We start from the raw sequence: 13,084 nt of genomic DNA on the forward strand, positions 1-13,084 counted from the left end.
AAGATTTCCAGGTCACTGGTTAACTAAAGATGGTTCGGAGAAAGAGCTCGGGAATAAGGTGAGGGCAGAGGGAAGGAAAGAAGGACCTTTTTAAATGGCAAAGGCTTGTTTTTCTCTCTGGAATTTAAACTGGTTTCTAGGCTTGTAAAATCTTCTTGAAGTTGCGAATTTATCTCAGGAGGCTGCTTGGCAGCTAATCTTCTCAATGCATGTCCTGATTTTTTGTAACGTTACAGTATCTGAGGTCCTTTTAACCTAATTTTGTAACAAAGATAATTTCTTGTTATGTAAGTTACTGTTCTGAATGATTGCTTTGGGTCTTGGAGAGCGTCCTTAACTGGTCTCCCCTGTGCCGCAGAAAGTGGAATTATTTACTTCGTTATCAATTCTTGAAAGAAAGCCTTGCTCAACTGGAAAAGGCTGCCAAGGTATTACAGGAAAACAGAGTCTTACCATTCTTCTTTCTAGAGAGTTAAATCTTTGGTCATCCCTGATCAGAATTTACTTCAGAGGTTTATGTTTATGTATAAATCCGATTTTCCCCACATACAGACTTACAAGGGCGAGCTGCTTGAATTATACACACGGCATTAACTTCCCACAAGTGGCAGGCTCCTAATGCTCTCTTCAAGAATTTCCTCCTTTGCTGACAGCAGTTCCCTAAAACTGCCCTGTGCTAAAGCCAAAAGGCACCAGGTTGAGATGCCTGATTTTCTTTTCCAGTGGAGATTAATGCTGTAAGACAAGGCAGGCAGTATTTTATTTAGCTGGATACCAAGTTTTCACTAGTATACAGTGGGGTTTTTAAAACTATTTTATTTTGTTTGGAAGGTGGGCTATTCTGAGTGAAACCTTAAGCCTTGTTTATCTGAGAGGGGCAGTCTGTTCTCATAAACAAACGAAGCAGTAAAATATATCCCAGTGTTATTCTATCAGGACATGCAGTCATCTGCTGGACCTTGTGGCCTGGGCTGGCTAAATCAAATAGCAGTGTCACACGTAGCTCTGGTATTTTGAAGTTTAAAAAGGGATTGGAGCATGTCTCCAGTTCCAGTGACAAACTGCAGATATTTAGCAGTAGTTGATACTTACTTTCCTCTGATGTTCAAGAATGTGCCATCTTGAAGTGTTAACATTGAACAAGGGGTATAAATATTAGTGTTTGCTGTTGTGGCTTCTAAAGTAAAACCTGGTGGGATGTTTGGTGGGGATATGTTGACAGAAGTGGCAGTGAGAAAGGCTGCATTCTTCAGCTGGCTGGTCTGTGCTATATGGTACTTTTGGAGAGCACAGATGTCTATGTAATTTTCTGCCTTAAATATTTTCTTTCTTTTATTTATTTTTTTCTTTTTTAATCCTTATGTTGAATTATCCACAATATGGTTTATGGTGTCTGGATACACTGGAATATGAAATAATCTTTTAAAATCCATTAAAATAAAACTATTTGTATCATCAGGTTAGGAAATGTAAGATGCTTAATTTAAGTGACTATGAATTTGTAAGATCTGAGGTCAGGCAGGTATAAGTTTGTGTTACTCCTTGCTTAATAACATGTTTGAGGAAAGATTGGCATCAAGCATCAGAAATAGAAATTTTAGGATCTCCTGGAAGTTGTTGGTTTTTTTTTTTTTTTATCCTTCTGAATAAAGATGGAAATTCTAAACTAGGTAAAGAAACATATGGTTTTACCAGAAATGATTTCCTAGACTGATCAATTACTAGGAGATGTAATGAGAAATATACTCCTTAGGGGGAGGAAGGAGGGATTGCCATTACATAATATCCCTTGGGAGAATTTCTGTATCGCATAATGAGGTTGATGATGGAGCATTTGGGGAAAATGCCTATGGATAGGAATTTGTTCTTCAGATTTCCATCAGGAAAACATATTACTGGGAAACAGGCTTGTTAGAAGTAGTACTGATATGTTAGTAGGTGAGTGCTTTGCCTCTATACGCATTTCTTTTGTTCTCATAACTACTGTGTAAGAGATTAGGTAACTCTAAGATTGAAACATCTGCAGAATGAGAGATGCCAGTGAATAATTTCCTCATTTACTTAACACCAAGGGTAAACCATTAAGGGCTTATGTTCTGTTCTAGGCTTTGTTAAATTATATCTGTTTGTCTATTGAAAATAGGTCCTGAGGAGAAGTAAATCGCTAGCCTTAATGGGGGAAACTCAAATTGCCTTACCTTCATGCTGATGAAAATGAAATATGTAGAAATATATATAGGTGATGTGTGGATGCAGCAAAACTTGGTAGCTGGACACATATTTTCAGAGTCTTAGTGGTATCCTGAGGATCACCTAGGAGTTGTCTTTCAGATGGAGAAGCTCTTGTTAAAGTTACTTCAATAGAGTCTTACTCTTTTGGTAGCAGTTGCCTTCAGGAGGTAAATAATCCATTTCCACACACCTGCCCTCCAGCACTGTTGATGCTCGGAGTCCAGGGAGGCTCCAGGAGCCACAGCCTGGCCCAGAGGTGTTAAACCAACAGAGGAAAAGGTGAACAGCCTTAGCACCTCTGTCACTGCTGGGGAATTTGCCAGATTTGAGCTGCTCATTTAAAACCCCCAGTGCTGGTGATTTTATCAGCGTTTCAGATGGCTCGGCCAGCTTCTGTCCCTGGAGTGGCAAATGCGCTCCAGCTTGGCGGCTCCCTCTGGCAGTCGGGTTGTGGGGGCGCAGTGACCCCTGACGGTGTCGGGGGTGTGTCCCAGGTGGGCGCAGCCTGGGCCTTGGGGTTTTGGGAGGTTTTGGGGGTTTTTGGGGGTTCAGGTGCGGGGCGGGAGCGCCGGGACCGGGCGCGCTCGGAGCGCGGCTGCGCCACCGTGTGGCCGCGGGTGTGCACTGCGCCCAGGTGCGCCCCCAGCGCCGCCCCGGCCGCGGGGGCTGCGCCAGCTCGGGGCACTGTCACCTGTGTCACCTGTGTCACTTACCTGAGCTGTGAGACCCTGCCCCAGCTCGGGGCACTGTCACCTGTGTCATTTACCTGTCCCGAGCTGTGAGACCCTGCCCCAGCTCGGGGCATTGTCATCTGTGTCACTTACCTGTCCTCAGCCATGAAATCCTACCCCACCTCGGGACACTGTCACCTGTGTCACTTACCTGTCCTCAGCTGCGAGATCCAGGGCTTTCCAAGAATTAGGAATGTGATGCTGGATTTAATCACCAAGAGTTTGCATAAAGGAATTAGTGATGCTTCTGCACCGTATAGAAACTGTTTCTGCACTGTTGCCGTCAAGGAAATGGAAGATAAGTGTGAGTGATACTGGCGTCAGGACTTGATTCCAAGTGGTGATTTTCTTGCTGCCTGTCCTGTAAGGGCTTCACAGACAGGGACCCTTGCATTAACCATCTCAGAGGCACAGGCAGTGACAGCATCTCTCAAGGTAGCTAATGTAATTTTGAGCACAACCTGTGATTGATTGTTCTTGGAAACTTCAACTAGAATGATGGTGTTGGCATGGACATAGACAAACAGGTTCTTGCAAACACCCATTTGTGCCTTATATGGCTGCATGGGAAGGGTTAAAGATAAATGTGTGATCTTGAATGCTGTAAAAATAAACCGTCTTTTCTGGTGGGTGGTAAGAGGAAAGCTGGAGTTTACATGAAGCCAGCATTTCAAGGTGCCTGTTTGTGTTGTTACCAAAGATATTTCTAGCTTGCTTACAAAATGAGATTTTTTTAAAAAATGCTTTTATTTTTGCAAGTACTCAGTCTAGCTTTTGTTCTTGTGGAAAAAGTGTTACAGTTAAATTGCTGTGGAAGGTAGCTGCAAGATTTTTAATATTGAGTTGAAGCAGTCTGGGTACATTGTTTGCTATAATGTTTCTGTGGGGGGTAAAAAACATCTGTACACGGATGCTGTTCCTGCAGTAACTGCTATTCCAGAGGAGAATCAGGGACAATAATGGATATAAATCTTAGGGCTTTTTTTTCCTGGAGGAATCAACAATAAGAAGTGTTTAGGCTATTAAGATACCTGCAAGAATATCCTCACTCTAGAGCTGTCGGTTATAAAGTTACAGCGCATTCCGCCTTCAAAATGGTTGGAAATCCGTCATAAATATCTCTTTCCCACATCCCCTCTATCTCCCTGGATGATTGGCTTTCTAGCAAAGCCTTCCGTAGAGGGTGTACTGTAATCCTTTTACGTTACTCCTTCAGTGCAGATTACGCAGCAAGAAATAATTAGGAGATTAATTTTCACCTGTCACTGCCAATAATAGATAACCTTGATACAGTGACAGGGCGAGGAATTTGCGCAGAGGGGGGAGCAGGGGAGCGTTTAACCCTGTAGCGCTTGCTGCAGGCACCAGGCAGAAAATGGTTGCCAGAGCCGTGACCTCCGTGCTGGCTGCCACGGGCAGGCAGAGCCGTGAGGGGCTCCTGCCTCTCCCCCGTCTCCCTCCCACAGATGCTTTTTTTTGCCTTTGCTTTGCCTTTTTCCGCGCGCTGCAAAATTCGCTCCGCGCCACAGCGGAGCCGCGCGCGCCTCCTGCTAATCAGCCCCGAGCAGCCGTCGGAGACCTTTGTAGCTTAGGCTTTTAATTCAAACGCAGTTCTGTTGCTTTTCATGATTTCAATTCCCAATCTGACTGGTGTTCCTAAGGCTGCGAGGGAAAAGGAGAGAACTAATGAAGATGGCTTCATTAGGCAGAGCGTGGTTTAGCCCTTGCTTCTCTCCAATAAATGCAGCTGAAAAAACATCCCAGAAGTAACTGGGGTTTTGGTCTTCAGAGGAAGCAGAGCTGAGGTGTTTCTGCTCCCTTTCAAAATTAATTACTAGCTCTCATCAGGTGAGCTTAAAAAAATGCAGCCTGTGCTCTAAGGCACCGAAGGCAAATGGGAAGGGAAAAAAGCCACTCTTCCCCCCCCCCCCCACACACACATACTGTCTTCTTTTTTATTTTTTCTCTCCTTTGTGCTTAAGTTTACAATCTGTTGAAAATGTAATGGGAAACCAGCCTACAGAAAATGCCATTATTCATATCATCGTGAGCTCATTTATTTTATCTGCAATAGTAATGATAAGACAGACTGCTTGGCAATGCTGATAAGCTGAGAAATATCTTAGAGCTATTTGTAAAAGTTAAAGCAGATCTTGGTACTGAGAGATAGGGAAACTGATGAGCCTTTGGGCAATCTGCAGAACTGAAAGCTAATAAAGATTTTAATAGGAAGGCCTCATTAGGATTAGGGAGATCTATTATCTGCGATTTACACAACACAAACAGTGGGGCAACTTCAATTTTTGCTTCTTTGTTCATTAAATACTATTGCTGAATGTGAAGCCTTTTAACTGGGATCTGGATCTCTTCCTCTTCAAGGAGCCATCACCAATTGATGGCTGAGCAAAGATAAGAGGGGCAGCTGATGAGGGAATGTGTTTGGCACACAGTGCCAGCAAGCCCTCATAGTCGGGGACCAGTGCTTGTTGGAGGTATAGAAATGCAGCTGTTTGTAGGTGCCTGGTTGGCAGGGTTCTCCTTAGTGTCTTTTTTTTCCTCTTATGAACAGTATTTATAAACTTCTGGCCCTAAACAGCATGTTTAAAAAGAAATTAACACATTGTTGTGCTAGTTCCCTGGATGGTGGTGCTGAAATACTGCTATGGATAGCCTGGTGGTTAGCTCAGCTTGGTGGATTGGCTCCTTCATTAATGGTAATTAGCTCATGGATCTGTTCCAGCAGAGGAGCTGCCTCCAGTGCCATTGGGGATTGCCATGGTAGGAGCATGTGCCATGGGTGACCTGATCCACTGGTTTGGTAGTTACACACAGGACTGATTTTAGCACCAGGTGCATTCTTAGACACGTGATGTCGAAAACCTCACTTTCTGAGGTTGTGCAGACACCTCATGGTCTCAATGGCTTTAGTCCTCATGTGTAACATGGTGTGTAAGGTGCATGTAAGCTGCTGAAAGGACATTTGTTTACCTGGGGTTGCATGTGTACTGAAATAACTTTTTTTCAAGGACCATCCAGGCATTTTTGGTGGTTGAACTGAATTGTAAAGCAGGAGCAGAAACTTCTGGAAGATTCTTTGGTTTGCATTTGAGGTCAAAACCACATTATAACCTCATTCTGCTAACCTGCAGGTGAAACAATTTTTACACACAGATGCTGAGATCTGACTGCACCTCTAATGCAGATAAGGGGCTTTGTCAGGTGACATCCATGCTGGATGTGAGAGGCCACGTGTGACCACACTGGTGTTTGGGAGCTGTCTGTTTTCTTTTCTGTGTGGAGCACACAAGTGCACAAGAGTCTTAGCTTCTCTCCATTTTCACAGCACAGACCAGCTCCCCTGCTGCTGCTGGGTCAGATAACCCTAGTGGCACCTGCAGTAACATTGCATCCATGGAACAGTGATATTTGGAAAGCATGTTCTTGTACCTACAGTAACATTGCATCCATGGAACAGTAATACTTGGAAAGCATGTTCTTGTATCTTCAGCTAACTTTAGTATGATGTAGCAGCCAAAACCCAAAAAGGACCACAGCACCACCAGCCACAGAGAAGTCTGTCCCAGAATGTAGTTTGAGTGCTGCTGGTTCAAACCAGTGCTTTCATGATGGGTTTAACTCCAAGTATTCCATCCTCCATGTGCTTAAGGAACTCAGAGCACCCTCCCCTTTGCACCAGCAGTGTGGAGACAGATGGGCAGGGCTGGAGCACCTCCTGCCCAGGACTAAAATAAGTTCAGTTCCTCCCAGTGGGTTGGTGTGAGTCTGTTGTCCCTTGTCTGTGACCACTCACAGGTCCTGTCAGCCAAGCAGCGTGGCCTCCCAAGGCAGTAGCACTGCTTGCACCTAACGTGTTGCTCCAGCAGGGCTGCCATTTGAGAAGTTTCTAATATTTATGTTTGATATGAATGAAACTTTTTGTTTTGTCTGTAGACCGCAACGGAACTGGAGCTGACTCGTATCAGGAGTGCCTTGATAACAAGCAAGGTATGAGATCAAGTCTCTCCAACATGGGCACTTGGGACTGATTTAGCTTGATTTCTTGCAGCTGAATTGGTTGCTGTCTCTGTCTCTCTCACTCTGTCTCCCTTTTTTTTTTCCCTCTTTTATTTTTTCCCCCACTGTCTCCAAGCCAATTCACTGTTAACAGTTCCATGTCAGCTAACCCGTTAGCTCAGGGTCTCATTGCACATTTGTGATAAGTGCTTGTTTCTAGCACCCCAAAGCCTCAGCTGTTAATGGAGGAAGTGGGAAGATTGTAAAACAGAAGTAGCATGTGCAGTTGCTTGCAGCTGTCTTCTTCCTCGAAGTTTAGTTGCACAGCCAAGCAGAAAAATATTAAAGTTGAGCTAAGGGAAGGCACGTGCTAGGCTGGGTTCCTTAACACCAGACATCCTGTTATCATTTGTGTGCTGACATGCTGCCTCAGACTTGTCCAGCCTGCTGTCTGCTGCCGTGCTGAAGTTGGTAAGAGCTGCAAACATCTCTTGTGATTTACAAGAGAGTGATGATGGTGAAGGAGGAATCTGTTATCCTTTTGCTCAAAACCTGGAAACAAGAGTCACATCAGTAAAAATTGTAAAAAGTACCTTGGAAACAGGACTTCAATGGCAAAATCATGGATGTTGGATTTAGGAAAAGGGCTGGTGTGTTGTGTTCTGTTCAGATGCCTCTCTGAGAGCTGCAGTCAGAAGTGCCACTCCATCTCTGTAGCCATGTAGTAAGTGTTGAACCTGCTGGTAATCAGGGAGCATAAGCACCCTTCAGTCCAGAATATCATTTGTCATAAGCCGCAGCAAAGAGATAAGAGGAAATGCTTATCCTAACCAGGTTATAGGCATCAATTACAGGTCAACTTTTACCCTGCTGTTGACCCAGATCTGTGACAGTAGCTAGAATTATCATTGCCTTAAATTCTGATCCTTCTTGCGTAGATTTCTAAAGTAGGACCAAGAAACATAAAAAACCTGTCCCAGTTTTGGTGCTTGCTTGGGTTTAATTTTCCACAGGTGTCTCTGCTTTCAGTATCCATCAATCAGTGTTACATGTGCTTTAAGTCAAAGCTGCCATGCAGTGCATCTCCCCTTGCTTGTTGTTGGGTTTGGGATGGGTTTATTTGGGGGGCGGGGGTTGGGGTTTTCTGCTTGTTTTATTTTCCTTCTCTCAAAAAAAGAAAAAATAAGAGGTACATTGTTCCTTTGGTGGCCTTTAAGGTCATCTTTTTCTTCACTATTTTTCTCTACTGACTATAGTAAATACCTAATCATTGCTAAGCTTTCATTTCAGAAGTTACAACTGGATGACTAATGTGGAAGAACTGTAATCAATAATGGCAATTCTTATTAGATTAAGTTTAAAAGTCTTGTAGACCAGTGTAATTCAGGAGGCTCCTTTGATAGATAATTTGTTCTTAGGAAGAGCAGTTTTCTCCAGTAACATTTTTCTCGTTGGCTGGGGGAGGCTGATCCACTTGTCATTTTGTAGAAAGCAATCAAGTTTCAGATTTAAAGAAAAATGAGTATTCTCATTTTTGGAAACTAATTGCAGTCCCTTTGATGTGCCAGTTACCCTGATTTATCTGACAGGTGGTATTAAATGGCGTTATATCCATTACTTTCATTTGTCTGTTAATACTCCAGATTTTTCTTGTCGTGTGATAGGTTTCTTTGGCTTCACTGCTAGCACATGAACAAACTATCATTATAAGTACTTTCAATTCAGTATGGACTGGATCTGGTTTGGGTAATTTACCCTGTCCATGCTGCATCGTGGTTTTTAAAGCAACAACCTTTAAGAATGCAGAAGTTTAAAGGAAGAATATACACAGTAACTTGTAGTGAGTCTCTTACTGACTCTGTTACATTTTTTGAGCGTGCCTTAGAGTTGAATCCGCCATTTGCAACAATTTACAGAATATAAAATACATAGCTGACAGCGGACCCATAATTTTGGTTGTTTCTCTTACGCTCAAAACAAAACACCACCAAAGGCTGAAAGCAGTGGTGGCTGTTTAAAAGTATTAAATCTTCAAGCTATGTGAAATGCTATTGCCATGGATTCCTTTTATAACAGCATGCTTGTCTCCTGGAAATTATGCTATAATGAGGTTTGGTTTATATATTTTGCCCCTCTCCTCATTAAAGTGCTGTCTCTCAGAAGAAGCGCTTTGTGTTTTGAAATACTGCGCGGTTAAAACGAAGGCAGGTTTATAACGATTTAATGTACTTGGGAGCCAAGGTTTTGCAGCTTTATGGCAAAGATGTTTTAACAAAGGGCTTTATGGTAAGGGTGTGCTGTATTTTAGTCAGGCAGTTGCTCAGGGGAAAATTTTCAGTGTGAGCACGTCACAACAGCAAGGAGAAATTCAGAGGGAAGCAGGCTTCTGAGATCCAGTCACCAGCATGGCTGATATTAAGGCTTAATTCTTTGCAGTTTCAAGCCCTGATATATTTTTTTTTCTTTTTTTGCCTTTCGCCTCTTCACTCAAAGACAAAGCCTTGTGCCATATAATGTAACACCACAAGCAGGCCATTTATGCTTCCCATTTTTGTGCTTCAAGGTAGGCTGCAGTGTGGCGTGCTGGGAGCAGCCACAGGTGGGATTATTACACCCTCTCAGAATGAAGCTTGCTTTTTCAGCCTTATAACTCCAATATTCATTATTAAAATTGTACCCTAAAAGCAAGGCATTTTCTGAGTATTTGTGGTTTGGAAGTAGAGAGGGCAGCAGTTCAGAGCAGTTGCCCATGCACTGCAGCAGAAGACGTGTCCTGGATCTGCCTGTTTCTCTGGGATACACTTAATATCCCATGGTTTCCTGAGAGCCAGGGGGTTCTGCCATGGAAAACAGGTATAAAATTACTACCAGACATAGTTGTTTCTGGAGCTTCTCAATAGGAACTCACTGTTATAGTTATTAAAACAGTGCTAGTGTAGGGGTTTAGGCAATGAAAAGCCCTTAGAGAGGGCTCTGGTGGCAGCCAGATGTCACCTCTCATCCTTGAAACAGTGCTTAGAGAAATTGAAACTGATTCCAAGTGTTTCATGTTATCATGTGTAGCACCTTTTCTTATTCTTAGAAAATGGTGTTTTTACTTTGCTTGAGCAGTGTTCTCTGTGTCCCTGTGCCCTCAGGTGGGCTGGTAATGGGGATTTTGCCCTAGTGGGCTCCAGGTTCCTGCTGGAGGAACCCAATGCCTTTCACTTCTCCTACTTGTCCTGAGGAGTATTTCCCCACAGGTGAATTAGCTGGTATTTTTCCAAGATGAACATGGCTTCATCTTTCTGATGGCACTATTAACTCTTTCTGTTTTTCTTTGGATTTGTTACACCACTTCCTGAGTTCAGTGCTGCTTGCTGCTGATGGATTTTGTTAGCTCATCTCAAGAGGGAGGACGAATGTAATTTGGAGCAGTGTTTGGGGGCCAGGAGGAAGGATGGTTAATCTTGACAGGGATCAAAATGTGGCTGCAGTTGAGCCAATAGAGCTCTGTCTGAGGTGCTGGAGGACTGAGTGCTCCTCCCCTGGGTTTGTGCTGTGAGTGGATCCCAGCTGGATTGCTGAGCATGGGTAGGATGTCTTGTACCATCAGGCTTGGTTTTGAAGTAGTGGCAATAAACCAAAGACTTTTTCATCCTGTTTGCAGTCCCCTGGGCTGTGCAGTCCCACTGTGTGTCATCTTCTATTAGTCTCGATGCAACCAATGACCTTGTTTGTGTGAGCACATTAAGCACAACATTAATAGCTAATTTGACTACTTTGGATTCAGACAGGCTGCAATCCATCACCTGAACTCTCCTGATAGCAAATATGCTTGGATGGGATTAAGGAGAAAGGATAAAATGCCTGTTTGGGCCATAACTCTAGGAAACTGGGAAACTGCTTGTGAGCCTGTGTAGCTGATGTAGCACTTGGTGGAAGCATGTTCTTAGCTGGGGAAAAAAAGCTGCAAAATGAGAAGTGTGTGGTCCTCATAGATGTTTGTTCAGCCCTCTTCCTGCCTGTCAAACACTGGCATGGCAAACGAGACCACCACGATACAGAGGCATCTTTTAGAAGATGTTATTGGGGTAAATTCTAACCTGTTCCAGTTCTTGGATCCCTTTTGATCCCTAACGGGATCAGTTTCAGGATGGCAAAGATGAATTATGAGGCAGATAAATAAAAATGGCAGACTGGCATATAGCTGGCCTGGAAAGTGTGGTCAAAATAGTTCTGTCACTGAAGATGTTATTTCCATTAAATGTTTTGAGATTTAGTATTGATTTCACTGAAATTACCCTTGAAAACAGATTTCCTCCAAACCTTTTTTTTTAATATATTTGTTTTGGAACTATTTTAGGAGGCAGAAAAATGAAACTCCAGCTTCAAACAGTTTTTATGTTTTGAAATGGGCTTTTTTCACTGTATGAACAATTTTTAAAATATTATTGTTATTTGTATTCCAGTCATGCTTGTGCACTCTAGTTATGGGCTGAACGTCATTTTGCCAACCACAAGGCAGACTGGGGGGGATCAGTTTCTGCCTGAAAATGCTTTGGGCGTGTATTTCTGACGGGCTGCATTGATTGCCAGTGCCTATTTGAAGAAAAACCCTACAACATTCTCATTTTACAATATGTTGGCTGCCTTTTTGTTTAAAGAATTATAAATAAATCAGCAGATTTTCCACAAAAACACATATGCTTTCTTCCTGATGAGCACGATGATGCACCAAGAATCCTTGCAAGAGGCCTTGAGTTTCCTTCAAGTAGAGGGGTAGGGCTGAAGTTGAAACTGAAATTTTAAATAACTCTCTTCTTAAAGAAGGATGCTGCTGGAGCCTTGTTAGCAGAAGAATTGCCATTTTCTGACTAATTTTTTTTTTTTTTTGCCGGCATGGGAACAAAGAAAGAAAGGAGGAGGCAGAATAAAAGCCTGTGTGAGTGTACATACAGAGGCTGAAGCTCTCTAGACTGGTAATGGTATCTGGAAAGGGTCCAGGCTGTTGTAAATATGAACTTTTGTCAATATTCCCCAAGCTTCTTTGGACTCTAGGGTGGGCTTTATTAGCTGAAGGTCACACCATTGTGCTGTCTCCCTCTCCTGAGACCTCTGATACCTTCCTGAAAGGACAGCCCATTATCCCTGGGCTTAGAAGCCAGCTTTCTCTTCAGTGGCACTGAAGCTGATAAGCTTAAGAGGCATATTTCATCCCCCCACTGCTGCTTTCAGGAAACAAACAGTGTTTATCATTCCTGATTAATTCCAGTTGAACAAAAAAATAAAATGGAAGGCATGTGTGTGTGCACACGTGCACAGGGACACAGAGATGAAATTTTTTTTGAGGCTGTTCTTGTGTAAGGTCAGCTCACGGCCCTGGCCACAGCCAGCAGTGTCTGGAGCTTTGCTTTTCCTGGGTGCTGTGTCCAAAGGTGGATTTAGTAACATGAGAGGATCCCAGGCTGCAATCAGTGTGAGGAGAAGGGGGTGGAAACAGAGATGGGGCAGCAGCAGCAGCCTGAGCATCAGGGTTGGAATTGATTTGTGGCAATTAAGCATTAAGGTCTGTGAGAGCAGGCCCACCTGCTGGGAGATTGGCTTCCCGTCACCTGGGGAAGATGAATGGCCCCAGGAGAAGAAGGGGCAGGGATTTCGTACTCAGCTGCCTGAAAAGAATCCTAAACCACCATATCTCCCTTTGGTATCTTGCAGCCCTTTTTATCACAGCTCAGTCCCTTTGCTGGAAGTTGTATGCAAGCGAGTTGGAAGATAAAAATGCTAGTTACTGCTGCTTTTTCTCCATTTCTCTTTGGCTCTGGCTTGAAATTTGCTAGGAGGTGTCTTACTGACTTTCTTGTTAGTCCTTCCTCAGTAGGACTGTGTTCCATACGTGGCTCTCAGTTTCTTAGGGTTTTTTTCCCCTTATTCAGAGTGTGGAATTAATAATGAATAACAGATTAATCAAATACCATATTGCCCCTCTGTGCTGATGCAGTGTGGGAAGCACCCAGCTGGTGTGTCCCAGTGGCCAGGTCACCCACCCATATTCTGTGTGCTCCTCTCCAGCATGCCCTTGATGGGCAAGGCACCTCCCCTGGCTGTGCATCTTGAGGTTCTCGAGT

At 43.5% G+C, this 13,084-nt stretch overlaps 1 protein-coding gene across 20 annotated transcripts in view; it reads left to right on the forward strand.

Moving 5' to 3' along the window:
- Window positions 1-13,084, forward strand: part of FBRSL1 (fibrosin like 1) — a 495,033-nt gene that overhangs the window by 393,923 nt on the left and 88,026 nt on the right. For 14 of the 20 annotated variants that reach the window (XM_074554517.1, XM_074554525.1, XM_074554511.1 and 11 more), the window contains one exon: window positions 6,915-6,968. The exons of the other annotated variants lie outside the window; for them this stretch is intronic. In XM_074554517.1, coding sequence (XP_074410618.1) covers window positions 6,915-6,968 — 54 coding nt within the window. The remainder of the gene's footprint in view (window positions 1-6,914; window positions 6,969-13,084) is intronic. 20 annotated transcript variants of the gene reach the window in all.

This window comes from Zonotrichia albicollis, chromosome 18 (assembly GCF_047830755.1).
Source record: "Zonotrichia albicollis isolate bZonAlb1 chromosome 18, bZonAlb1.hap1, whole genome shotgun sequence".
Taxonomy (NCBI): Eukaryota; Metazoa; Chordata; class Aves; order Passeriformes; family Passerellidae; genus Zonotrichia; species Zonotrichia albicollis.